Source organism: Gracilinanus agilis, chromosome X, assembly GCF_016433145.1.
Source record: "Gracilinanus agilis isolate LMUSP501 chromosome X, AgileGrace, whole genome shotgun sequence".
Lineage (NCBI taxonomy): Eukaryota > Metazoa > Chordata > Mammalia > Didelphimorphia > Didelphidae > Gracilinanus > Gracilinanus agilis.
Genome location: NC_058136.1, coordinates 2,965,721 through 2,991,958, shown reverse-complemented (window position 1 = coordinate 2,991,958; position 26,238 = coordinate 2,965,721). Strand labels below are relative to the sequence as shown.

At 40.6% G+C, this 26,238-nt stretch overlaps 1 protein-coding gene across 1 annotated transcript in view; it reads left to right on the top strand.

Moving 5' to 3' along the window:
• The window catches only part of LOC123253463 (mitogen-activated protein kinase kinase kinase kinase 4-like), a 233,903-nt gene that overhangs the window by 176,865 nt on the left and 30,800 nt on the right, over positions 1 to 26,238 (top strand). Inside the window, exons 16-22 of the mRNA XM_044682653.1 lie at positions 129 to 244; positions 8,407 to 8,495; positions 10,832 to 10,947; positions 19,841 to 19,899; positions 21,289 to 21,350; positions 23,167 to 23,281; positions 24,744 to 24,893. Of these exons, the coding sequence (XP_044538588.1) occupies positions 129 to 244; positions 8,407 to 8,495; positions 10,832 to 10,947; positions 19,841 to 19,899; positions 21,289 to 21,350; positions 23,167 to 23,281; positions 24,744 to 24,893 (707 nt within the window). The remainder of the gene's footprint in view (positions 1 to 128; positions 245 to 8,406; positions 8,496 to 10,831; positions 10,948 to 19,840; positions 19,900 to 21,288; positions 21,351 to 23,166; positions 23,282 to 24,743; positions 24,894 to 26,238) is intronic.

Here is a 26,238-nt window from a genome sequence, read left to right as displayed (position 1 = left end):
TCCCACTCACCTTCATCAGTCTGTGATGTGTTGATCTCGAAAGAAATCTGGCCATTGGTCTAGTAAGGTAATTTGTGCTTTCCTTTTTTGAATGCCAACAAGTGGTAAGTGATTTTCTGTCTTTTCAGTAGTTCCCAGCCGCCATCTTCTGGGGGATGGCCTCAGAAGCCAAAGACTGGCAGTAAATTCACTGGCAACAGACAGTGGGCAATGGAATGTCGGGTGACCAACAGAGCAACACCAGGTGAATTTCGAGTCAAGCTTGAACAGTCCCAATGCATAGCTAATGTCTAACAGTCCATGTTAAGTCAACCCCAGTGAGACAGGCTCACTAAAACCACTAAACCACTTTTGTATCTCAGTAGATACTGCCACAGTCTTGTTTCCTACGAAGCTTTCCTTCCAACAGTTCATACCTGAGTGGTATTGCTTTTGGAGGCAATAGAAGGCTTTCAGTGTCTCAGTTGGACCTGGTAACTTGTTAGGGAACAAATATCTTGACCATAAACGAAACTACTGTCTAAACAAACTCCTCTGGACTTGGGAAAAACTATGGAAAGAGGAATCCCCACCTTCACCTTTCTGCCTCCATTTCTCCACCCCAGAGCAAGAAATGGGGACATATTCTTGTTGGTAGTGGGTTGGAGGGGTGGTGAACCCTAGCCTGGGTTTTGTTGGCAATCTCAGCCTTTAATGTTGTCCCTGTGTCCTATGACTGTTCTATTAATAAGCAACAAATGAGCAATAATAAGACAGCATGTTTTAATGGATTGGAAGCTGACCTTGGAATCAGGAAGCCATGGGTTTGACTCTTGTTTCTGACACATTCTGGCTCTGTGACCCTGGGCAAGTCACTTACACTAAGATTTTAAGTTGAAGAGAAGGTGGCAATCTGTATTGGTAAAGGGAGTGCTTCTGTCAGGGGTTTCCCATACAATAAAATAAAAAAATCCAGTATAATAATAATAACTATAAAAGCAGTTATTTTATCTGCCTGTGCAATAAGCTATAGAACACAGAATATAAAAGAATAATAATACCAGGACTATTTGAACCCTTGAAAGAGATGAGACAAGTAAGATTTTTAAAAAAGAATAATTCCCATCACAGAGTATGAAAACACAAGACAGTAATGATAAACTTGTATTTTTAGAGTGTTTTAAGGGTTGCAAAGTGTATTCTTGACAACTACCTTGCAGTATAGATACAGCTATTATTATTATCCCCCTGTGACCAGAGAAGGAAACTGAGTCTCAGAAATTGTCAATTTGGTACAATTTGTCAAGGTACAATTTGGCAGAAGCAGGGTCAGGATCCAAGGCCAGGCCCTCTGCCTATATAGTGTTAGTGTTTTTCTTCCTTTGGCACTGGTTTAGGGCTGCTACCAGTCTCCTGTTGGGGCTCTCCAGCTAGAAGTTCTCCAGGGCGGCTGGTATTGGTCTTCCATACTCCCTTGGAAAGAGTCTCCAAGGTTCACTCCATAGCATATCTGAAGAACTATCCATCCCTCTGCGGGGTTTTACTGCTGAGCATCAGTCAGGACAGGGTTTGGAGGTAATTTCCCTTTTTCCTTCTTAGTTCAGATCTGACACAGTGTTGTAGATTTTCTATACAATATCCACCATGTGAATGCATAAAGATATCTAGATAACTGGCTATATTTTTTCAGCTCTCGTTCCAACATATAAATTCATTCAAAGTAATATGGAGGAATAAAACAAGGATTTTTTTTGAGAAGCAGCATAGCTTGTTGAAGAGACAGCCAGCCTTGAAGTCAGGACACCCTAGCCGTGTGATCACGGATGAGTCACTTAACCTCTCAGTGACCCAGGTGGCAGGGCAAATGCCAATCTGCTCTGGTAGAAGGAGTTTCCTCCTTTGGAAGTTCCCTAGGTCAGCGAAACAACAGGTCCAATTTCAAAGAAAAATAAATTTCTTATTAATCCTTACCTGGCCATAGCTGGCTACTCAAAACACATTTAGATTGTTTAACTGTAGACTTGAAAAACTTTTGCCATTATCTTTTGTCTCCAGATAGTAGTAGAAAGAAGCAACTGTTAATACCCATTAGCTCATTTTGGTTTATTCTTTATGCTCTATTCTTTTTTTATTAACCTAGTGAAATCTTATACTTGAATAGCTGCCACACAGAAATATTTCTGCCCTGTATCTGTACTGTACTATATTAGAATGAACTCATTGATAGCAAGGGGAGAAAATGAGCCTTTTAATTGGGCAACCAATGAAAAGATTCCAGTGAAATTTAATTGAGCAACCAAAGAAAACATTCCAGTAGAAATCAGTATAAGCACACAGTGAAGCATTTTGAAGATAAGACCAGAAATCCAATTTTGAAATGCAAGTAGGAAGGCTTCTAGCAGGACTATAGCTGTTAGGAAAATTGAAGGGCATTTGCACAGGACTGTTGTATAATTGTGCATCTTTTCCTTCCTCTAAACAAATCATTTGAGTATAAAATGAAAAAGGAAGTGACATTTTCAAAGCTGGGATGGCTACTATGCAAGTCTGATAGCAGATGCTATCAGTAGAATGATGGCACTTGAAAAGTGTTATTCCACTGATCAGTGGAGACTGGGGCTGTTTGCCTGGCCATTCAGTCATTCAATAAGAGTTTCTTAAATGTGCTAGGTGCTGGAGTCATAAAGACAAAAACAAGATAGTCCCTACCTACCCTCAAGAAGCTTACATTCTCTAGCCATCAGCTGTATCAACCAAAGTTTCTGAGTAGTCAATCATGTAGACACCCAGTGCTGACAAGTTTGACTAGAAGTTACAGTCATAGCATTTCTCATGGGTGTTAGGAACTTACTCAAAGCTAGTTCTCTCACATTGGTAATTGCTAAGAATTGGGGTGCTCTCTAGTACTAAAGGATTAAATAAGATTATTCAGTTACAAGTCTGCCTTTCTCCTAGTTCCCAACTGGAGCTTAGAGGTGGTAATGGTGTAGATATGATACCTCTGTCTGAGAGACTGTCTATGAAAATTCTTTCTCAATTTTCTGCTTTTCTTCTAATCTTGGCAACATGTTTTATTTGCACAAAAACTTTTCAGTCTAATGTACTTAAAATTATCCATTTTACATCTCATAGTACCCTATATCTTGTTTACTCATAGATTCCTCTCTTATCCATAAATCTGATAGGTAATATTTTCCCAATTCTTCTAATTTGCCTATGATATCTCCTTTTATGTCTAGATCATGTATCCATTTTGATCTTATATTAGTGAATGGTGTAAGATAGTGGTCTATACCTAGCTTCTAGTTGTCCCAGAATTTTTACCAAATAGTGATTTCTTATCCCAAGAACCTGGTACTATACTTTTGTCAAATACAAGGTTAGTATAATCTTTTACTACTGTTTGTTGTATGTCCATTCTGTTCCACCTTTCTATTTCTTAGCTAATACCAGATAGTTTTGATAATTATTGCTTTATAATACAATTTAAAGTTCAGCACTACTAGACTTCTTTCCTTTACAGTTTTTTATGAATTCTTTTGCTAATGTTGATCTTTTGTTCTTCCAAATGAATTTTATTATTACTTTTTCTAGCTCAATAAGATAATTTTTTGATAATTTAATTGGATGACTTTGAATAAGTAGATTAGTTTAAATAGGATTGTCGTTTTAATTATATTGGCTCTGCCCATGCATGAACAATTAATATTTCTCCAATTATTTAGATTTGAGTTTATTTGTATAAAAATGTTTCATAATTATGTTCATGTAGTTCCTGGGTTTGTTTTGGCAGTTATACTCCCTGGTATTTTATTCTGTTTGTGGTTATTTTAAATGGAATATCTTTGTCTATCTCTTCTTTCAGGACTTTGTTAGTAATGTATAAAAATGTTGATGATTTACGTGGGTTTATTTTATACCTGGCTACTTTACTAAGATTATTGATATTTTCAACTGACTTTTTAGTTGATTCTCTATGATTTTCCATATACATTATCATATTGTCTGCAAAAAGATAGTTTTATTACATCTTTGCTAATTTTTCTTCCTTCATTTTTTTCTAATCTTGTTGCTATTGGTAGTGTTTCTAATACTATTTTAAATAATATTGGTGATAATGGGCATTCTTGTTTCACTTCTGATCCTATTGAGAAGGCTTCTGGCTTAGAGATCTAGACCTCCTATAAAGATTTTCATTAGAAAAAAAATATATGTATATATTATTTACAAGGATTGATCTTCCTTTAAATAACAAATCTCTTTAATGAACATGAAATCAAATTAAATTTCAAAATATTTTGTTTAACCAAAACTTGTCAGAACCTAAGGAAGACAGTACGATCCAATAGAAAGACCATATTAGAAAACCTTGAGTTCAAACCCCACTTCTGCTTCTTGCTCCCCATGTGACTCTGAGCAACTTATTTCCCCTACCTGGGTTTCAATTTACTCCTGCATAAAATGAAGAGGTTGAACCAGGTGGCCTCAGAGGTGCCTTCGGTCTCTAGACAAGGAATTCTTAACAAGGACAAGGGGTTCTTTTTTCCCTAGTATTTTTTTTTAAATTTTATTGATTAATTAAGAAAATGTTCCCATGGTTACGTGATTCATGTTCTTTCCCTCCTCTCTTCCCATCCCCCTCTTGTAGCCAATGAGCAATTCCACTGGATTTTACATGTATCATTGATCAAGACCTGTTTCCATATTATTGATATTTGCATTAGGGTGGTCACTTAGAGTCTGCATCCCCAACCATATCCCCACTGACCCATGTGGTCAGGCAGTTGTTCTTCTTCTGTGTTTCTGCTCCAACGGGTTCTTTTTGACTCATGGATCCCTAGGTAGTCAATCTGGCGAAGCCAATGGCCCTCTTCTTAGATTCATGCTTGTAAATACAATATATTAAGATTACAAAGGAAACCAATTGTATGGAAATATTATATATTATATATTATATATTTGTTTGTTTAAAAATCAAGTTTGTGAACCCCAGGTTAAGAATCCCTGCTCTAGATCCATAACTTTGGGATCCATTTTCCATGATCCTTATTTGTTTTGTAAAATAAAGTATCCAGGACCCTAAGTGGTAAGGAACCTCTCTCTAGTTTCATCCAGGCATCTCATTGTTCTTCCACCTAGTAAAGCAGTCCAAATCCCTGACCCACTAAAGTTTTATTTTTATTTTCTAGCCATGGAACCACTATTAGGGAGTGTGGTCACTATGGGTATTGATTCCCTGGAACTTCAAGTTTAGTCTGTGGAGTGAAAAGCAAAAAAGAGTGACCCCTACCACCCGAGGCCAAAGTCATACTGCAAGTGTAACCTCCCTTTACATCCACACTCTCTACATCTTGGCTCTCCTTCTTTTCTTTCCAGCACAGCTGGGAGGCTTTTTCTAACTGGGAGTTCCAGTGACCATAGGCAACTGCTTCTAGAATAAATGCTAGGTATCATTCAGTTCTGACCTTTGTGCTTTCCCCTAGTGCCCAAAGGTAGCAGGAAAGTGCAGAGGAAAAACTGGAATGGTGGGGAGGGAAAGGGAAGAATATATTATTGGAAAATATCTTATTAGCTGCTGGCTGTGTGTCTGTGGGTGTGAACAGACTGGCTAATTCTTTGCCTCTCTCCTGCATTCTGTGGGCTTCACAGACCAGGAGCTTCCCCTGGGACTGCATGCTTCCTCATGCAGGAAATCAGAGAAACTTGCTACAAATTTGCCTTCCAACCTCAGGCACTAACCCAAACCTCCTCCTTGAACCAAGGCCACACCAAGGGATTTGGAGGAAAATGAGCTGTTCCCAGCAGAGGACAAAGGGGCAACAAACAAGCCAGAGGATTCAAACCACCCAACTGAGGAGGGGGTAGATTTGTTGAGAATTTGTCCCTCTGCAAACCATCTGAACCTTGGGGCACAAAGTGGGCATCTAGATTTCCAAGCACTGCATGTTAAAGCTGCAAAACAACTAGAAAAGAGGCATGCTATTCCTTTTCAAAATCCAAATGCACCAGGGGCCTACTTTGGCCTCTGCTTGACTCCTTTTCCAAGTAGAAGAGGAGGGACAAGACTCTCAACAGACTTTAAAACTTGTTCTCATTGAAGGCTTAACAACAGGTGGGCCCCTGCTTTACTAAAAAGGTACAGCAAGAAAATCCTAACTTAAGCAGAAATTCCTATCAGAGATTCAGGATTACAAGAAAAAAAAAGATTATCTGCAAAAAATCTTCCCTTGGCTTTTTTAAAGTGCTATTTCTTCATGCATTAAAGGAAGTGAGATGTGCAAAGAAGTGGAATGGATTCTTGGCAGCTCATTCTAAGACAGCTAGGTGGCACAAGGTTTATAATCAGGAAGTCGTTCAGTCATTTTTCAGTCATATCTGACTCTTCATGGCCCTCTTTGGAGTTTTCTTGTCAAAGATCCTGGAATGTTTTGCCATTTCCTATTCCAGCTCATATTACAGAGGAGGAAACCGAGGCAAACAGGGTAACGTGACTTGCCCAGAGTCACACAACTAGTAAGCATCTGAGGCTGGATTTGATCTCAGGAAGATGTCTTCCTGATTTCAGGCCTGGCAATTGTATCTACTGCATCACCTACCTGCCCTGGAGACAGGAAGACCTGAGTACAAATCCATCCTTAGACACTAGCTGTGTGATCCTGGGTAAGTTGCTTAACCTCTGTCTGCCTCAGTTTCCTCATCTCTTAAGAGGAGATAGCACCGACTCCCTAGGATTGTTCCATCAAATGAGTTAACATGTAAAGTGCTTTATAAACCTTAAAGTTCTAAATAAATGCTACCTATTGTTATTAATAGCCTGACCAACTAAAAGGGACAGAAAGTGCCATAGAAGTATAAGAAGCTACTGTCTTTTAAGGAAGTATATTAACTTAAAACAATTCTAAAAGTAGAATGTAAAACTATGACAAAATAAATTCTTTTCCAAAATGTATTCCATAAGTATTTTTCAGGTCTTGGCCTCTAGAATAAAGTAAGGTCTCTGTTTTGAATAAACTGTCCTGTCTTCAATACAGCTGATTGCTTCCATAGTGATTTACCTTTTTTTCCATTTTATAGTTCTTTTTACCAGCAGGCTCGATCTGGGGCAGATCAGATTGGGAAGGGAATGTACCAGGAATTTGTTCCTTGACCCATTCCTACTAAACACTTCCTCTTGCTCTCTAGAGTAGTAGGTAATCGTGAGAGGGAGACAAGTACCAGGAAACCCAATCCCAGGAGGCTGCTTCAGCCACACAGGGTCCCCAAACCTCCATTTTCCTGCTTCAAAGCAACTTGATGCCCATTTGGTCAGAAAGCAGCTTTTCCAGAGCCAAATCTGTACTCCATGACAAAGGACCGAACACCTTGGCAAATGACCCCGATTGCCAATTTATGTTCTATCATGGTAGTTCACAAAGCTGCAGTATGGCATTCAATTGCTTATTCATATGAAGACCAGGTATAGGTTGTCAAAAATTGGAAGTGTCCCAGCCAAAATAGGGCATCTAGTCATCCTATATTAGACCTCTCTTATTCATTTAGCAGCAGCAACTATTTCTAAATTTTGCTGGGAATTGAGATTTCTTGGGAGAGGACAGAGCCAAAGGTGGAAGTCATTACATTATTAGATCCCCTTCTTTCTTGCTTAGTGGCCTGAGAGAGGAACCTACATGCCTACCTTTTCAAGCAGCAGGAAGAAGTCATTGGGAAGAGTTGACTGCTATTACCTTCCCCTGAGCAGTTAGCCTGGTGACATGTCCTGGGTGTCTTTTTTTAAAAAAATTCATTCATTTAATTAATTAATTTAGAATATTTTTCCACGGTCACATGATTCATGTTCTTTCCCTCCCCTCCTTCTACCCCCTCCCATAGCCAATGAGCAATTCCACTGGGTTTTACGTGTATCATTCATCAAGACCTATTTATATATTATTCATATTTGCACTAGGGTGATTATTTAGAATCTACTTTCCCAATCATATCCTCATCAAAGGAAATGTTTTTCTTCTGTGTTTCTACTCCCACAGTTCTTTCTCTGGATGTGGATAATGTTCTTTCTTATAAGTACCTCAGAATTGTCCTGGATCATTGCATTGATCACCAACAGATACCACAATTTGTTCAGCCATTCCCCAATCAAAGGGCATCCCTTCATTTTCCAATTTTTTGCCATCACAAAGAGTGCGGCTATAAATATTTTTGTACAAGTCTTTTTCCTTATAATCTCTTTGGGGTATAAACTCAGCAGTGGTATGGCTGGGTCAAAGGGCAAGCAGTCATTTAAAGCCCTTTGGGCATAATTCCAAATTGCCTTGCAGAATGGTTCCTGGGTGCTTTTTGGAGGAAACAAAGGAACACTATAATATGCTTTGGGGTACAAAGGAAACTGATAACAGTACTGTCACTAATTCTATTTTGGGGAATCCACAGGATCTTTTAGACCTGAACTTCCCCTGACCAGGACCCTGGAGCCACTGTACAAGAAGGGTGAAACTGGCCCTCCACCAGTCCGAATCATAGTAAGTTTTCTTTTCCTTTGTTTCTTGATTGAAATTTACTGTTGTCATTATCATTGTGGTTAATTCAATACTTTCATGGTTTGTGATATCATTGTCATATCAGCCCAGATTGATGGCATGAGTGGCCATACCTAAAAGGTCCATTGCTCTGTAGCCAGTCTGAGGTCCCTTCCAGCTCTAGATTTATGATTCTATATGAAATTTAACAGCAAGCAGACAGCATGGTATCAGAGAAAGATATGAAATCAGGATTTGATTCCTCTTTACAGAATCCTAGCCATGTGATTTTATTTAAGTGATTGGCAAACTACAGAACCCTGGGCCAGATGGGGCCCCCTGAAATGTTCTATCAGGCCTCAAGACATTATTCTTAATCTGATGAATATAATGAGTAGGATACAATACAATGAAACTTCGAAAGAGTTGCCTTAGAAACAGACTGACAGATGATCATTTCCTTTCCTTTGGCCCCCTCTTTAAAAAGTTTGCCCATCACTGATCTAACTCCTTCTCTCTGGACCTCAGTTTTGTCATCTGTAAAATGACCAGTTTGGACCAGATGCTCATTTCTTACTCAAAATTCTGTGATCCTACAAATCACTGAAATCTGAGAATTGGGATGGACATCCCAGGCCATGTAGTCCCAAACGATTTAAACAGGAATTTCCTCTATATAACCCCAAACAATTGTTTGTCTAGTCTTCAGTAGAAAACTTCTAGCAATGGGGAGCTCACAAGATTCCAAGGCAGCCCATTTCAGGAGAGCTCCAGTAGTTTGGAAATTATTCCTCTCACCAAGGCACAATCTATTTCTCTCATATTTTCCCCTGTTTCTCCTAGTTTTTCCCCCTGGGGCCAACCCAATCAACCTCCCAGCATTCATTAACCTCTACTAAGTGTCAGACACTGGATGAATTAAGTGTTAAATTGAATCCTTCTTCCCCATAACAACCATATGAAGAAGGTATTAACTTCATTCTTTTCAGATGAGGAAACTGAGGCCCAGAGGGGTTATGGCTTGTCTGAAATCACTCAGCTGCTAAAGAGCAGTTCAGAGACTTGTTCTCCCCACCATAGAATACTGCCACCTTGCTGCAGCAGGCAGCAATGAAAGAACCTTGTTTATCCAAGGAGTATAAATTCTTTAAGAGAGATTACTTATTGCTAGGTTACTCTGGGAGATGAATGATCTGCAATTAAAATTGAAATGGAAAAAAAGACTTCATCAGCCCATCCAAGGTTAAAACCAGAAAGAACCTTAAAGATGATCTTATCTCAGCCCCTCATTTTGTTTTGCTTTCCATGTTCTTCTGTTCAATAGAAAATATTTGTGTGTAAGAATGGATCACTTTGTTATTAGAAGCCAACCCTCAAATACTTCCTAGGTTAACCTCAAAGACTAGAGTAGACATTAGATACCATTAAATGGTCCTTTGCTTCTATAAATCCAAGATTACCTGATCTTTGGAGTTATGACACCCTATTATTTTTGGTTTGTTTTTGTGACAACCTTTCCTGTGCCCAGAAAGTGCAGTGGGGCATATATTTCTTTTTCAAGCTAAAAAGAAATTTTTGAGAGCTTTTCGAGATGTTCAGGATCTCCTTCATGTCCTTGATATAGACTGTAATGTGGCAAAACCAGGGAGGGGAAATCACCACTATTCACTTCAGTGAGAAAGAGCAGCTTCAAGGTACCTCAATAGATCTAGAACTTGAAAGAAACTTAGAAGTTGTCTAGTTCTAGAGCTAAAAAAGACCTCAAAGGCCTTCTAATCTACCCTCTTCATTTTACAGAGGAAAAAATTGAAGCCCAAGGAGAAAAGACTTGCTTAAGGTCACCTTTAGGATCCTAGCTCTAGAGCTAGAAAGGTCTTCATAGGCCCTCCATTCCAATTCCCTCATTTTACAGAGGAAGAAACTAAGGCCAAGGGAAGGAAAGGGATTTGGCTAAAGTGTCTCAGTGAGTCAGTGGCAGAGCTGGGACTAATATTCTGCCCTTGATCCCTTTTCCTTCCATTATGTCTCATTGTCTCCCCATCTGCTTGACTGCCTTGAGCACCCTGTGCAGACAGTCTTTCTTCCTTTCCAACAAGGTCCACCAAGCATAAAATAACTGAATCAATGATGGCTCACCCCACTTAGGCCACGTAGACTTGCCTTAACGTTTATGTTTGGGTATTTCATCCTTAGTCAAATATTGACTCTGTCCAGGGAAGCGGAATTTACATTTGAGTGGGAAATATTTTTAATGGACTTTTGAAGCCTGTACAATCTTTCCTACCCTGAAGCAAATAGCAAGAGACCAGCAACTTCAGTGTCTCTCTTTGTGCCCACAGACTCCTGGTTTCCTTAAGGGAAAAGATAACATCAAACTGTTCTTAAAAGCCTCTGAATTTTCGTCCTCCAGTGAAGAGATTGTTAGCAGTGATGAGGAAAAATACAGTTACCCAAGGTTGGTTCTCCTGATTTCCAGTATTATCTGCATTATAACAGCAGAGGAATTGTTGCCCAGTGAAGCTATGCGCTCTCATTTTATGTGACTTAGGCATGGCTGCAGCTAGACTCTTGATGTGAGGTATATTACTCTTCTTTCTCTCCTGATGGTGTTGCCATTGGCCTGTATGAATGATGGATTTAGGATGGCCTAGGATGCACTCAATCAGTTATTTCCATTACAGATTGCCTTAAACTACTCTGTGCAGTAAAGTCATTATGAATAGTTTTAAGGGCCTCATGTTTGGAGTCATTCTGAGAAGCTAAAATGCAAGAGGGCAACCAGAAGAGGGAGAGGATAAAAAACCCGGTCATTTTGGTGGAGTTGGGACTCTTTAGCCTGAAGGAGAGAAGAGCTTGGAGAGATAAAAGGTAGAAGGATTTAGAGCTGGGATGTACTTTAGAGATGCTTTAGTCCAACAACACTCATTCCACAGGAGAAGAAGGTTTCCCAAAGGTGATATGCCTTGTCCAAGGTTAGATACTGCTAGCAAGTCACAGTGGTGAAATTTGAACTCAGATTTTCTGACTCTATATTCAGTGGTTTTTTCCATTCTACCATTGTCCTCCCATAACTGTCCTTAAATATTTTGAAGGGCTGTCATGAAAAGGAGTGAGAATTATTCTGATTTGCACAAGAGGACAGAACCAGGAGCAAGGAGTAAAAATGGCAGGAAGTGAAGTGCTCAATATAAAGACCAAATTCCTAGCAATCAGAATTGGCTAAATAGGCACATGATGTCTTGGTAGTTTGTAAGTTTCCAGTTATTTGAGGTATTCATATAGTGTCTATAAAAGCCAATTTCCACATCAAACAGGTAGTTTAACTAAACTCTGTACTTTCTTCTGTGGTCATATCATGATAGGCTACTTCCCTTACAATGAGTTTATATCTACTCAAACTAATGCTTAGAGCATCCATTTTTTTTCTATAAGAATCTCTTCCCATAAGCAACAAATATTAAACACATCATTTACATTATAGTACTGAAAAAGAGGCAGCTAGGTGGCTCAGTGGATAGAGCACTGGGCCTGGAAGACTCAAATTCAAATATGACCTTAGACACTTACTAGCTCTGTAACCCTGGGCAAGGCACTTCATTTCTATTTGTCTTAATCCACTGGAGAAGGAAATGACAAAAACCACTCTAATATCTTTGCAAGAAAACCCCACAGACAGCATTGACATGCTATGGTCAGTGAGATCACAAAGAATCTGACACAACTGAATGACAATTGAAAATATGCAATTTATTTAAAATAATATGAGGACTTGTTGATCAATGGAGTCTCTTAATGTGATGAGTTCCTCAATTAATATCAACGAGATTACAGGGCATGAGTGTTTGTTCTGAGGCATCTGAGGGCCACCTTCCCAAAGAGTTAGGTATGCCCACTGGCATCTTACTGGGACACAGGGGACTCAAGATGATCAATTGATGAAATCTCAAAATGATGAACTCTTGTTAGAGGAGTCTTACTCCTGCATGGCAAGCTCACAAATGAGCTCACTTCCTCTTCTCCTGAGTTCTCTTCAAGACTTCCTCTTTACTTTTTCCCTTGTAGCTGTTTTCAGAGTGTAGCAAGGGGTCCAGCAGGGTATTATTTGGTGCAAATTTTTCCCTTTAATCCCACCCCATCACCATCCCTATGAACAATAATTAATGGTGACTTGCAGCAGAAACACATGGCAGACTACTGATGTTTGATCAGGTGACTTGAGAAGAGAGTTCCTGGCTGCCTTCTGGCTTCTGTTTGCTATTCTGAACACAAACCAGATGCCAGAGGTCTTAAAGTAGACTTTTCCAGCCCACAACAAGCATATTGATGGGTATTTTCCTCTTGATATAAATCACTGGTTGAAACCCCTCTACAGAAGCCATCACCTCCAACAATTGATCTCTAAATGATGGATGGTCTTTTCCCCCTAGTGACCACAGAGCCCAACCAGTTCCCAATGGGCAATGGGTAGTTGTAATGTATTATCTTTACCAGGCCCTGACCATTTGGGGGGTGCCATTTTTCTTGATTGGCAGATCCTTAATCTTTCAACTTTTTGATATGGGGTACCTTTTCCTGCACAAGCACATAGCCAATCTATATTTGCCACTTGTTGGGACAAGCATTTCTCCAGTTGTGGCTTCCTTGCCAGTTACCATTTTGATCAAAGTTGAGACTCGGAGTACAAGTCATTCAAGGCAATATTCACTTGGGCAGGAGTCAAGAAGTCTAAAACTATACCTTATCATCTTTAAGGAGATCCCCCTTCCCTAAGTATTGTGATATGTACTGCCAAACATGATAGAATGAATCCCAGAGGCCTGAGCAAAAGACACAATAAAATAAAAATAGGGGTGTTTTTAGTGTGTGAGTGCTAGCAACTTTATTCCATTCCTTCCTTATCCTGGTGTTTGGATAAGAACCACATTTACCTGCTAACTCATACTCTGAAGTCTTAGAAGACTTGGAGATGGAATGCACTTGGTGACTCACAACCTGTACACTGTGGTTCTCTGAAATGAATAGGGCAGCAAGAAAGAGGTGCTATTTTCAGCCTGAAAAACAAATTCCCCATATTCATGAACAGAAGTTCTCATTTTGTTGCAAACAAGTTAATTGCAAAATTTACTGTCACCACTAGATATTTCCAGAGCTAGGGATATGCCCACAGGGCCCCTCTTGGGGTTCCACACATTGCTGGGCTTGCCCTGCTCCCCCCCCATTCATCTGTTTCTCTTCGAATATTTATCAAGTTAGTGCTCTGGGCACATCACCAGCTCTCTGCAGTGTATACAAGCCCTCTTCTTTTACTCTAAACACACAGTATTTTCATATTTATATTTGTTCCTGGCCATTGGTATTTAAAATGTTTTAAAAGAACATTAGAGGGGCAGCTGGGTAGCTCAGTGGAGTGAGAGTCAGGCCTAGAGACAGGAGGTCCTAGGTTCAAACCCGGCCTCAGCCACTTCCCAGCTGTGTGACCCTGGGCAAGTCACTTGACCCCCATTGCCCACCCTTACCAATCTTCCATCTATAAGACAATACACCGAAGTACAAGGGTTTAAAAAAAAAAAGAACATTAGAAACTATTGAAAGTCCCTTTTTAGAAAATCAATAACAGTCAATTTGTTCATATATATTCTATATACATACACATATGTATGAAGAAATCCTTGAATGTTCCTGATTCACCTGGAATTTATAAAGGCCTTTTTAGATCCTTGGGCACTTTCAGAAAACTTGTCTTATTTGCTCCTCCTCACAACATCTGAGAGCTTAGTAGGACAGGGACTATCATCCCAGAAAATTGCCCATGATCATATTGCTACTAAACGACACACGTGGCCTTTGGACTCAGGTCTTCTTTGGTAGTTTGTCTCTTTTCCTTTCCTGAAATTTCTTTGGAAAACTTCTAAATCTCTTAAAGGTGGTATCGAAAGAAATATATTTTATTATTTTTAAATTTTTATTGATGTAATTTGTTTCCATATCACCATTATTTCTGATATATCCCTTCCTTCCTCTAGAACAGGGGTCAGCAACGTATGGCTCCACCTCCCTACTGGCCAGTCCGGGCAGAGCCCCAGGATGTGCCCCAGGGGTCCCTTCAGCCCCCGCCCCATATTCCAGCTCCTTCTGCCTCCATCCTCCTCCTTCTGCAGGTGTTTATGGCTCTCACAGCCAAAAAGGTTGCCGACCATTGCTCTAGAACAAGTCTTCTTGACCTAGATTCTATGAACTAAAACTAAGTTTAAAACAAGATCATTTTCCTTTGTGAGCCTTTTAATTTTTATGCATCTAAAATCCTTATTCTGAGAAGGGGATCCATAGGCTCCACCAGACCCAGGACACCAAAAAAGATCAAGAACTACTGCCTTACATAGAACAGGCATTTCTCAAAAGAGGTAGTGATTGGGGGCAGCTGGGTGGCTCAGTGGGTTGAGAGCCAAGCCTAGAGATCGGGTCCTGGGTTCAAATCTGACCTCAGACACTTCCTAGCTGTGTGACCCTAGGCAAGTCACTTAACCCCCATTGCCTAGCCCTTACCGCTCTTCTGCCTTGGAACCAATACACAGTATTGATTCTAAGATGGAAGGTAAGGGTTTTTTTTAAAAAAAGAGATAGGGGGAAAAAAAGTTCAGCCAAATAAGCAAGCCATAAACCACTTATGATAGTAAAATGTAATGCTCCATAGCCATTCCTCTGCCTCTGGCTTCAGCCAAGAAGAGAGGGTGGTATCCAAGAAATAGAATTTCGACAGTATAAACTGATATAGATTGATAGATTCCACCGTGATTCGCTCCATATGTGCATGTCCCTTTAAGCAAGCTCAATATATCTAAATTCATATGATATCAATTGTAATCCCATTACAAAGAGAATCCAGAAGAAATCTAGGTATATGCAAAGTATGGCACATCTCTTCTAGACCAGCATTTCCCATTTCCTTTCTCATTTCCGTGTGTTGGCACAGTTATATATTCTCGTTATTACCACCTTGGCAATAGATACTGAGGCAACAGGCTCATTGCAAACCCAAGGGCAAAAAAGGCTCAAATTGCTACAGTCTCTCCCAGCTTTAAATTCTGTGGGGTAAGAAAAGTGAAGGAGTTAAAATACCATCAATTAAGTATGAAGAAAAAAGGCCAACACAGCTACCTTATTTAACATATGAACTGGATCCCTATGCAAAACCGACAAGATGTGAAAGGGCTTCTCATTTATGGGAGTTGATGGGGTTTGCTACAGAGCAAACACTTTCCTTCCCAAGAGGGAATAAAGGCACTGAATAACGTGGACTGATTTTGGCCCAACATTGACATGGGTTTCCTTCATTTAACTGGGAATTGTTTAGCCCTTTTTTCCCTCTCAAAGCGGCTGCAGGGAACACAAATGCGTAAGCATTTGAAACCGTGGGTGTTGTGAGTTCTAAGAAATTCGTCTTGTCTCTGGTCTCCCCCTCAGCCAATATCAAAGTGTGCACATTGAAGCATCATGGCTGGGCCTTGTTCAGTCCCACCCTAATGCTATTTAGTGAATTTCTTTCCAGATGTGTTTGTTGCTGGGTTTCTTCTTCTCATTAATTGGAGTTTGTTACCAGGCACTACTTAAGCAATGGAGGATTGGATTTCCCAAGGACAAGAGCCCCAAAGGGACCAGAGCGTAAAGCCAAAAGCAGAGGAGTTGAATCAAAGGTAAAGCTAACTGTTTGAGAAAGGGTGAAAATGAGTTCTCAGTCACTGTAAATTTCCATTTGTATGTGATCACCAGCTCTTCCTAACATGAGGACAGCAATTCCCTGAATGTCGTGAGCACTTTTAATATTAGCTGGGGAAATTATATCTTCCCTGTTGCAATTCCCTTGGCTCCTCCATGCTTTCATGGATAAAACCCCATCTCTTGGCTTGCTTTTCTTCCTCACTGAATCACATGTTTGAAGCTATGTCTACAGATACATTTGGTTTTAATTAAAACACATTTGAAAAGATGCTTTTACAGTTGAAAAACTGTTTGCTGAAAATAAATGGGGTCAAGGAGGGTTTACATGACTCCATTCATTGATCCAGAGCAAGTCATTCTAGGGCAGAGAGGAGCACTCCCTAAACAACCCCCCACTTTCTGAGACAAATACTAGGCTGGCTGATTAGTAAGCTGACTCAGTATAGCATTTGTGAAATCCTAAAAACTAGTTTTCAGGGGGTGGGGAGAGAAGGAGAAGGGTCTTAATCAAAATCCGTCTGTGTCAGAACCATCTGTCAAGATCCTATGACTTCTGCATATTCTCATGTCAGAGTGTTAGAAAGAGTTCAAAGGTGTTTGCAAGGAAGCAGCCATTGATGACAAAGGGTCAGTGCCATCTCATCCTTTTGATGTGGGCTTTGGCTCAGACTCCCAACAATTTGTGGTACAAATTCCACTGCACAGATTCTCCCCAAGGATATTTATGAGACAGGGAAATGGGGCCATCAGCAAACAGCTATGAAATACTTATGCCAGGCCAGGGACTACACTAAGTACTAGGAACACAAAGACAAAAGTGAGTGTCTCTTCCCTCAAGTAGCTTACAATATAATGGGGTGACAAGTGTATACATAATATGTACAAGCAAGTTTGGGGAGGAAGTGCTAGCTGCTGAGGGCAGTAGGAAGTTGATAAAGCTTGAGCTGAGTCTTGAAGGAAGCCAGATCTCAGAGGTCCATGGGAGGAAGAGGAGGTACATTCCAGTCACAGGGGCCAGTGCAAAGGCAGGGAGAAGGACAATTGTGTGGGTGACAGTGAATAGGCCAATGTGACTGAATCCTAGAGTGCCTGGAGGGGAGTAATATGTAAGAAGACTAGAAAGGGAAGAATGGGTCAGGCTATAAAGAGAAAATGGCAGAGTAGCTTAGAGTTTATCCTAGAGGTAATAGGAAGCTGTAGGGGTATGGGACAGGGTCAAATTCATGCTTTAGGCATATCACTTTGGCAGCTAGATGAAGAAAGATTGGAGGAAGGGAGATGAGGCCAGGAGACCAAATAGGAGGCTATTGCAATAAGTCTAGATAAAAGATAATAAGGGTTGAAATTTAGGTGGTGGCTATGTGCTCAGAGATTAGGGAACATATTGGAGAGGTATCAGGGGTAGAAATGACTACATTTGGCAGCTGATTGGCTATGTAGAGTGAGTGAGAGTAAGGACTCCAGGAAGACAAAGAAGTTTTGTTTCTAGAAGAGTTAGAAAGATGACGGCACCCATGACAGCTCCAGGGAAGTTTGAAAGGAGTAAAGGTTTAAGAAGAATGATGAGTTTCAGTTATGTAGATGTTGACTTTGAGATGCCTATTGGAGAGCCAGTTTAAATAGTCCAATAGGCAGTTGGTAATGTAGGACTTAAAGCCCAGGAGGAAGATTGAGGTGGATATATAGATCTGAGAGTCATCTATAGATATAGTAATTAAACCCTTGGGACCTGATGAGGTTATCAAGTGAGAAAGTGTAGAGAGGAAAGAGAAGAGGACCCATGCTAAAAGTGAAGGTGCTCAATATGGTTGGAGAATCAGCCAAGGAGACTGAGAAGGAGCAGTCATGCAGGTAGGAGGAGAACCAGGAGAGAACAGTGTCATGAAAACCTAGAGAGGAGAGAGAATCCAGGAGGAAAAGGTGGTCAACAATGTCAGATGCTGCAGAGGGATCAAGGATGTGAATCAAACACAGGCCATTGAATTTTTCAATAGAGAAAGCATTGGTGACTTTGGAGAGAGCAGTTTCAGTTGAATGATAAGGCCAGAAGTCAGATTGCCGCAGAAGGTTGAGAGAGTGAAAGGAGAGGAAGTGAGTGTAGACAGTTTTTTCAAGGAGTTTTCCCAAGACAGTGAGGAGCCCATTGGGCAAGCTGCAGAGGTCACCAGACTACACAGCTGCACTGCTTAGTTCAGTGTCACACAGACATCTCACCTTTTCTTCCTTCCAAGAAGTCAGTCAACTCTATAATATTAGAGCCTTTTTTATAAATACCAGCCAAGTAACCTGAACAGCTCTGCTTTTATAAGTTTGCTGCAGGTAGCCTCCAAGGGAGAAGGAAGCTGGAACCCTCTCTCAGGTCATTTGGTGACAGCTGCTGCCTTCTTGATTATGTCTTTTCCCTATATGAGGGGGATACTAAGATCTGTCTGTCTCTTGTTTTCTTTTTCCTGAAAGAGGGTGTGTGACTAGGCCTTTTTACTTGTGGCAATTGGCTCATATTGGCAAGAGCACAGACATTCTTCCCCTTTAGTTCACACAATCATAGTTCAAGAGCAGCAAGAGATCTTAGAGATCATCTTATCCAACCTTCATTTTACTGATGGGGAAACTGAGGCCTAAACAGGTTAAATGACTTGCCCAAGGTCACATAGTGAATAAATGCCAGAGCTGAGATTCAGACTCTGGTTCTGTGATCTAAGCACTCTTTCCATTAAGCAGTGTTGCCTCTAACTATAATAGCCAATGTCTCTCCAGACCCCTTGGGCAAACCACTTCCCCTTCTGTCTTCCTTTACTTTGATTTCCTTCTCTCTAAAATGAGAAAGTTGAACTAAGTGGCCTGTAAGGTCCCTACTAGCTCTAGGGTCCTTTACAATTTCCTTTATCAATTCTTCATTATGGCATTTTATACCATGTCACCAGTTGAGAAGCGAAAAATTCATCTTCCACCACAGCCCAACAGTCAACCGAACTGACTTTCACCCAACCAAGGGGTCCAAAAACACTGAAGATGTTCCCAATACAAAGAGAAAGGAGAAAAGAATGGTGATCTTCCACCTAAAATTCTTATAGCCTCTTTCAGGTCCTCAAACACATTCACTTTTCTTATTTGTTCCCCCTGGGCCCTGGCCTTATCATCTGAAAAACCTGCCCATGGACACAGGTGGAATTTGAAGCCAGGTCTCTTATCTCTCAGCCCTGTGCTCCTTCTAACATCCAAATCAAACATCTCCTAAGAGCAGCAGTATCTGTAATTAACATTGAAATGCTCAGTGACCTCAAACCACCTGAATCTTATTCTCAGGCTCTCAGGCTCCACTGAAAACCATGCCTATGGGCATTAGGAGTGGCTCAAGAGTAGATCCATAGACCGAGAAGAGCCAAGGACAGGGAAAAGGGAGGGGCAGAGAAAGATGGAAACATGTGCCAGGCCTGGGTCACCCTTTCCCACTGGAATCCAGTCACCTTCCTGGACATTTGCAGAGTTTTTTTTAAATTAAAGTTAAAACCTGCACTTCTCCCCAAAGAGATTTGATCCCCATCCCCAGATGAAATATTTTATGGCCTAGATGAATTCCCCCTCCACAAAATGTGGTTTTGCTCTTTAGGTTTTTTGTTGCTGTTTTGAAGATGGTCAATCAAAAGGAAGCATTTGGTCAAACGTGACATTACTGTCATCCTCACGTATGGTAAGGTTTACAGATTCACCTTTCAAGAATTGCATTCTTGAAAACAGAACTGATCTCCAACTAGATATTATTCTCCCACCTGATGGCAGGCACAGGGCACCTTTTTTGCATTGTCCTAACTCAAAAGCTTAAGCTAGAGATTACACACTGTGATTTTATCAATGTAGGGTGCTCTGGGTGAGGAATTCCCTGTCCCAGTGCAGATGGGCACCTGCACTGCCACTTAGAATCTTGGGAGTTGTCCAAAGTTACCCATCAAGGGTCACACAGCTAGTGTGTTTCAGAGGTGGGACTTGAACAGAGGTCTTTCCTAACTCCAAGACCAACTCTCCACTCATGATGTCATGTTGCCTGTCTAGCCAGAGATAGTCAATTCAAGTTGACAAGCATTTATTAAACACCAACTATGTGCCAGGTGCTGGGGAAACAAAGTCAAAAAATGAAACTCTTCCAGCCTCCAAGAAGCTTTCGTTTCGCTCAGAAAAAAACTACACACAAGCATATCAACCTAGACAAATTCCAACCAAAGTAAGTTGGGGAGAAAGAACTTCCCATTGAGGTCATAAAAGTGTCCTGTAAGAGGTAGCACTTGAGGGGCAGCTGGGTAGCTCAGTGGAGTGAGAGTCAGGCCTAGAGACAGGAGGTCCTAGGTTCAAACCCGGCCTCAGCCACTTCCCAGCTGTGTGACCCTGGGCAAGTCACTTGACCCCCATTGCCCACCCTTACCAATCTTCCACCTATGAGACAATACACCGAAGCACAAGGGTTTAAATAAAAAAAAGAGGTAGCACTTGAGCTGAGCCTTGAAGGGAGCAAAGGATGTATATACTTAACTAAAGAGAAATTAGCATAATTTTTTACTTCCTTTCCCCCAAATAAAACTATTTTAAAGGCCCAAAGTATGAAATATTCAACAGCATAGTAGATAATTTTATGGAGGAAACCTTTTAAAAAATACTCAAGTATGATTTTGTACTCTTTTGATGATCCTCAGCTCTCAGCAGTCATAGCTTAGATCTAATCTTCTTCTTACCAGGCTTTTAGTAGACTTGGCCAATTTAACTGACTCTGAATCCTGTCTTGGAACTAAGTCCCTCCTGGGGCTGATAGTATTTTCCAGGGCTTCAAGCTAGTTTGGCTTCAAAAGCTCCCCTGGGCACTTTTCCTCAGCTTGCCAGTAATATTGTCCCACAACTGCCACAGGTGGTCTGTTTACCCTTCCAAGACTTAAGGAAGTACCTTAGTTTACCTTTCTAGCATTCTATATCATTTATGAGGCCTGTATCATGTTTCCTCTGATACACTGCATCCTCATACTGTGTGGGGTACATAGGTTGTCTTTCTGCTTCAACTTAAAAAGCCCCTTCATGATTGATTCTCCCCATGCAGAAAAATTCTTTGAATATTTTCTGTCCATTTTGGTAGAGCACACTCCTGCCCCTTCCCTTCAGGTATATATATATATATATATATATTTTTTTTTTTTTACTTGAACCTACATGCAGTATAGCAACTCTCATCTTCTTTTTACAAATTGTCTCTGACATCAAACCACCTAGAATCAGGTATCCAACAGGGCCCCAGTGTTTTCAGTATCTCCTCAAGTCCTCCTCCTCTGATGCCAGCTTCTCGAAGGCTCTGGAAAGGCTTCCCATATGGTCCCGGTTGACAGAGCAGCTCACTACATCAATTCACGAAGGCCCAGAGGGGTCCAGGATTCTGCAGGAGGGGTACATGTGCCTTTGAAGTCATGGCCCCCGGGCATGCTCAATTTGCTTCTGCTGATGCCTAGTATTATGTTAATATGAGCGTAACTGAAGCTTGTTTGAGGCTTTAAACTTGGAAAGTGCTTTATCTACATTAACTCATTTGAACTGTGCAGCAGTCCTGTGAGGTGGGTGCTACTGGTATGGGAGAAAATAAGAGAATGGGTTTGTCACAGCTTCACGCACTCAGAAACCTCTTAGCATTGTCCAAATGAAGGTCATGATTATTGTCTCAAGACACATCTCTGACATGTACTGGCTGAAAAACCTTGGACAAGTCACTTAACTCCTCAGTATGCTAGGCAACTCTAAGACCAGAAACTGCAGAGAAGGTGCCAACCTGCATTGGAAGATAGAGTTTCCTAACTAGGAAGATCCTTAGAAGCAAAGAAATTACCTGTCTCTAAATTAACTATTACCTAACCAGTCAACCCCTTTGTACAGTGACCGTTCCAAAGAATATTTGTCCATGGCAGAGCAGAGGAGTAAGGATATGGGATTTTAAAGCAAGGAATCACAATGCTCACTTTGCAACATTTCAGGGTCATTGAGTCATAGAACAAAAGCTGGGAGGAACCTCAGAGACCATTCAGACCAACCCCCTCACTATACACTGATGGTCATGGGGAAGGGGAAAGACTTGTCCAAGGTCCCACAAAAGATTAGAGCTAGCAGAGACCTCTAGGCCAACCCCTCATTTTACGGAGGAAGAAACTGAGGCCTAGAAAGGGAAAAGGACTTGGCCAAGGACACCCCTAGGAACCTGGATCTAGAGCTGGAAAGGACCTTAGAGGTCAGCTAGGCCAATCAACTCATTCTACAGATGAGTTAAGTGACTTGCTCAAGGTCACATTCATAGTCAGTGGCAAAGCTGGGATTTGAACCCACCAGCTCCAAACCCACTGCTCTTTCTACTATACCACATTACCTTACATGTTTCCATTTATCTTAAGGCCCATTATGAAATTCCCAAAGGCATATGTATGCCTTTTTATTCCTGATTTGGTTTTCATTTGCTTTATTTAGTTTTTAAAAGGAGACATGCTGCCTTGGAGCATGGCACTTTAAGGGTAGGGAGCTGTATGAAACCAAACAGCATTAGGACAACACAATATAACGTCTCCCACTGGCAGTTGGTGTAGAGTACAAAATCATGTATAAATTCTCCATTATCTCTTTCCTGGGTTCTTCCTTTTCTTTGCCCCCTTCCCTATCCCCTAGAGTTCTTTTTCTCTAAATCAATGTAAGGGCTGCATGTTCAGGCTGCAGAATTGGAATATGCCTTTTTTTCCACACTGTTACCTTTGCTCCATGCAAATGCATGCTTTAAGGACTTGATGCCCCACAGCTGGAGGGCTAGGGAGTCACTCCCTGCATGAGGCTCCAGGTTCAGTGGGTAGGTTAAACAGCAAATGTTGAAAGCTTCTATTCCCTTAGCCATGTATATCCTAAGCTGAGAGGACTGCCTCCTTCTAATGCTATGTCCTGCTTTGAATCCTAGATTGCAAGTCCTAAAAGCAAACCAACCAAAAGCATTACCTCCTCTACTTCATCTTTCACCTCATTTTTGGATCCCAAACTTCTGCAGTTCACACCACCTTCCAGTCCTTCTAGACGTATCTTTGGTTCCTGTAAGTATGCCTGTCATGATCTCAGATATGTTACAGTCTTTATGTGGGTGAAGAAGCAGTGGATTGGCCATTACCTGTGATTTCATAGATGTGGGTGGGTATAAGACCAGGTTCAGATCAATACCCCTTCTGGAACTCAGAATATTAGAGTTGTCTAGAGGCCCAAAGAGGTGAAATGATTTATTCATAGCCAATATGTGTTAGAAGTGGAACCTGAAGCCCAGACTCTAAGACCTACAGACTCTACACCACTGCCTCCCCTCATTGCCATTACTTATTAAACACACTACAGTAACAGCAATGTTGTAACAACAACCAACTGAGAAAAGACTTAGCTACTCCAATCAATATGATGATCCAAGATAATTCCAAAGGACTCGTCATGAAAAATGCTATCTACCCTCAGATACAGAACTAGCGAACTCTTGAGTGTAAATTGAGGTCTAATTTTCTCACTCTTCTTGCTGTTTAAAAAATATAGTTAATATGGAAATCTGTTTTTCTTAATTTCATATGTAGAAATGGGTATCATATATCTTGCCTTCGCAGTGGGTGGGAGAGAGAGAATGTAGAACTGAAAATAAAATTTTAAAGAAATTATTTACTGTTCTCCAGTTGTGGTGGCATTTAAGGGAATTAGGGAATCTTAATTTTCAAGGGACAAATGAAGTCAGGCTGGTTTTGTGGTGGGACAGAGATATGTGATACCAAACATCTGTCCCATGACAGACAAACTACAATTACAATGGATTTTTCCATTTTCATTTGGATATAGCCTCTTTAAGGATAGGGACATAATTTCCCTTTTATCTTTGTGTCTCCAACACCTAGCACAGGCCCTAGCTCAGGAGAGGTGCTCAATGAATGCTTGTTCATTGATTGATTGATGAGACATAACAGTCACACATTGTTTGTGACTAAGGATGGCCATGGCACACTGATCACAGTATCCTGAAATACCTTCATCTTGACTTGTTCTTCATGGTTTCTGACCTCATCATCATGCTTGGAAAGGACTCTTTCCCTCTCAACTGCCTCCCCCAAGATTTGCACCTGTTGCAATCTTTTCCCTCCCCCAATCCCCTTCCATCCCCTCCTGACCCAGCTCAAGTGTTGCCTCTTTCTCATTGCCTTCCCTGATATCTCCTGTCCTACATGATCTCTCTTTCCATACTCACCATATTCTGATGTGTACTTGTTCTCTCTCTACTCTTGGAGGGCATGGTTTATGTCATTTGCACATACAACAAGATCTCCAATTAGTGTAATCACACAAAATATGGTAATAGGTTCTAGCCCAGTAGAAATATTCAATATAAATTCGAATAATGGGAATTGATTGCCACTGAATCCATAGAATTATTCTCTGCCCAATGCTGAAATAAGTAACTCAAGATGCTGCAGAATGGATGATCAACATCTTTGACAACTTCTTTTTTTTCAACAGTTGAAGAGAAACCTGAGTTTCGAAGGAATAGGAGAAAAGCCTCTGTCGTCAATGTCAATCCCATCAACGCCCGCCCACAGAGTGACAGCCCAGAAATCCGCAAGTACAAAAAGAAGTTCAGCTCCGAGGTTCTCTGTGCAGCTTTGTGGGGTGAGCTAGTCCTTTTTGAGCTTGTCCAAACTGAGTGTCTCCCTTTACAAAGGGTCCCAACCCTGTGGAAATTAGAGAATTAAGTCATTTTTCCCCCAATTCTCTCTGTCAATCAAAGAACATTTGTTGACAGTGACGAAGTTAGTCAGAAATAATTGTCTGAATAGGTACATTGGAAGCCTGATGACTTCAGTAATATAGGTACTCATTTAGAAACATATATATGTATGTTATATATATGCATATATATATATATTTGTTTTTTTGCTTTTACATCTCTATCGTTTCTGAGTATATCCATAAAGAACAAAAAAGAGGTTTTATAAGATTAATTGCTTACAAAAACGAACAATATGGAAATAAGTTTAACCTAGATCGAATTGTTTGCCAGTACCAGGACAGGGAGGGCAAGGGAGGGAGGGAGATAAGTTTGATCACATATATCTTTCAAAACCTCGTATGGAAAAAAGAAAAAAGAAACACGGGGAAAAGAACCAATCCAACAAAAAACACTTTGACAATACATGCAATATTGTATATCCCTAGGCTTCCCCCTCTGCAAAGAGAGAGTTGCATTTTCTTAATTCATTTCAAGGACCAAGCTCTGTCATTATAGCTATATATACATCATTCACTTTCCTTTCTTGCTGTCATTCTTTCTGTTTACATTGTTGTAGTTTTTATATACATTGTTGTCCTGACTTTGCTTCCTTATTCTGTATCAGTTCATGTAAATTTTCCCATGCTCCTGTGTTTTCTTCATATTCATCAATTCTTATATAATATACCATTACATTTAAGTACCAAAATGCATTTAGCCATTTCCCAGTTGAAGGGTACTAATCATAATTTGTATAATTTCAAACCAAAAAGATACATTTCTGTGTGTGTAAATAGTCAAAATCAACTCATTCTCCCCATCCATCCATCCATCCATCCATCCATCCATCTTCCTGTTTTCCTGATCATACCATTAATCCAGACCTGAAGGCAGAGAAGAATGGGAGGCTAAGCTAGGGGAAACTGCTCTTTTCTCCATGGAAACTCATAATAGAATCATCACTTTTCCTATGCTTAGAGCCCTCACTTCATGGTCTCAAGTGACCAATGCCAAAACAGTGGAGTAGGAAGGAGAGATGAGACGAACCATCATTTCCCTAACCTTCTCTATTCCCCTTTGTTGTGGGTTCTTCCATGTTGCCTGCTGTCTCCCCAATTTTAAACTAATACCATTGATCATCACGCAGCTTGTTGAATCTCTCTTTTTACAACTTGAGACATAGCCTCTTTCCCTGGACCCTAGTAATTGTTCTCTAACCACCAACACTGGGATATCCACAATATT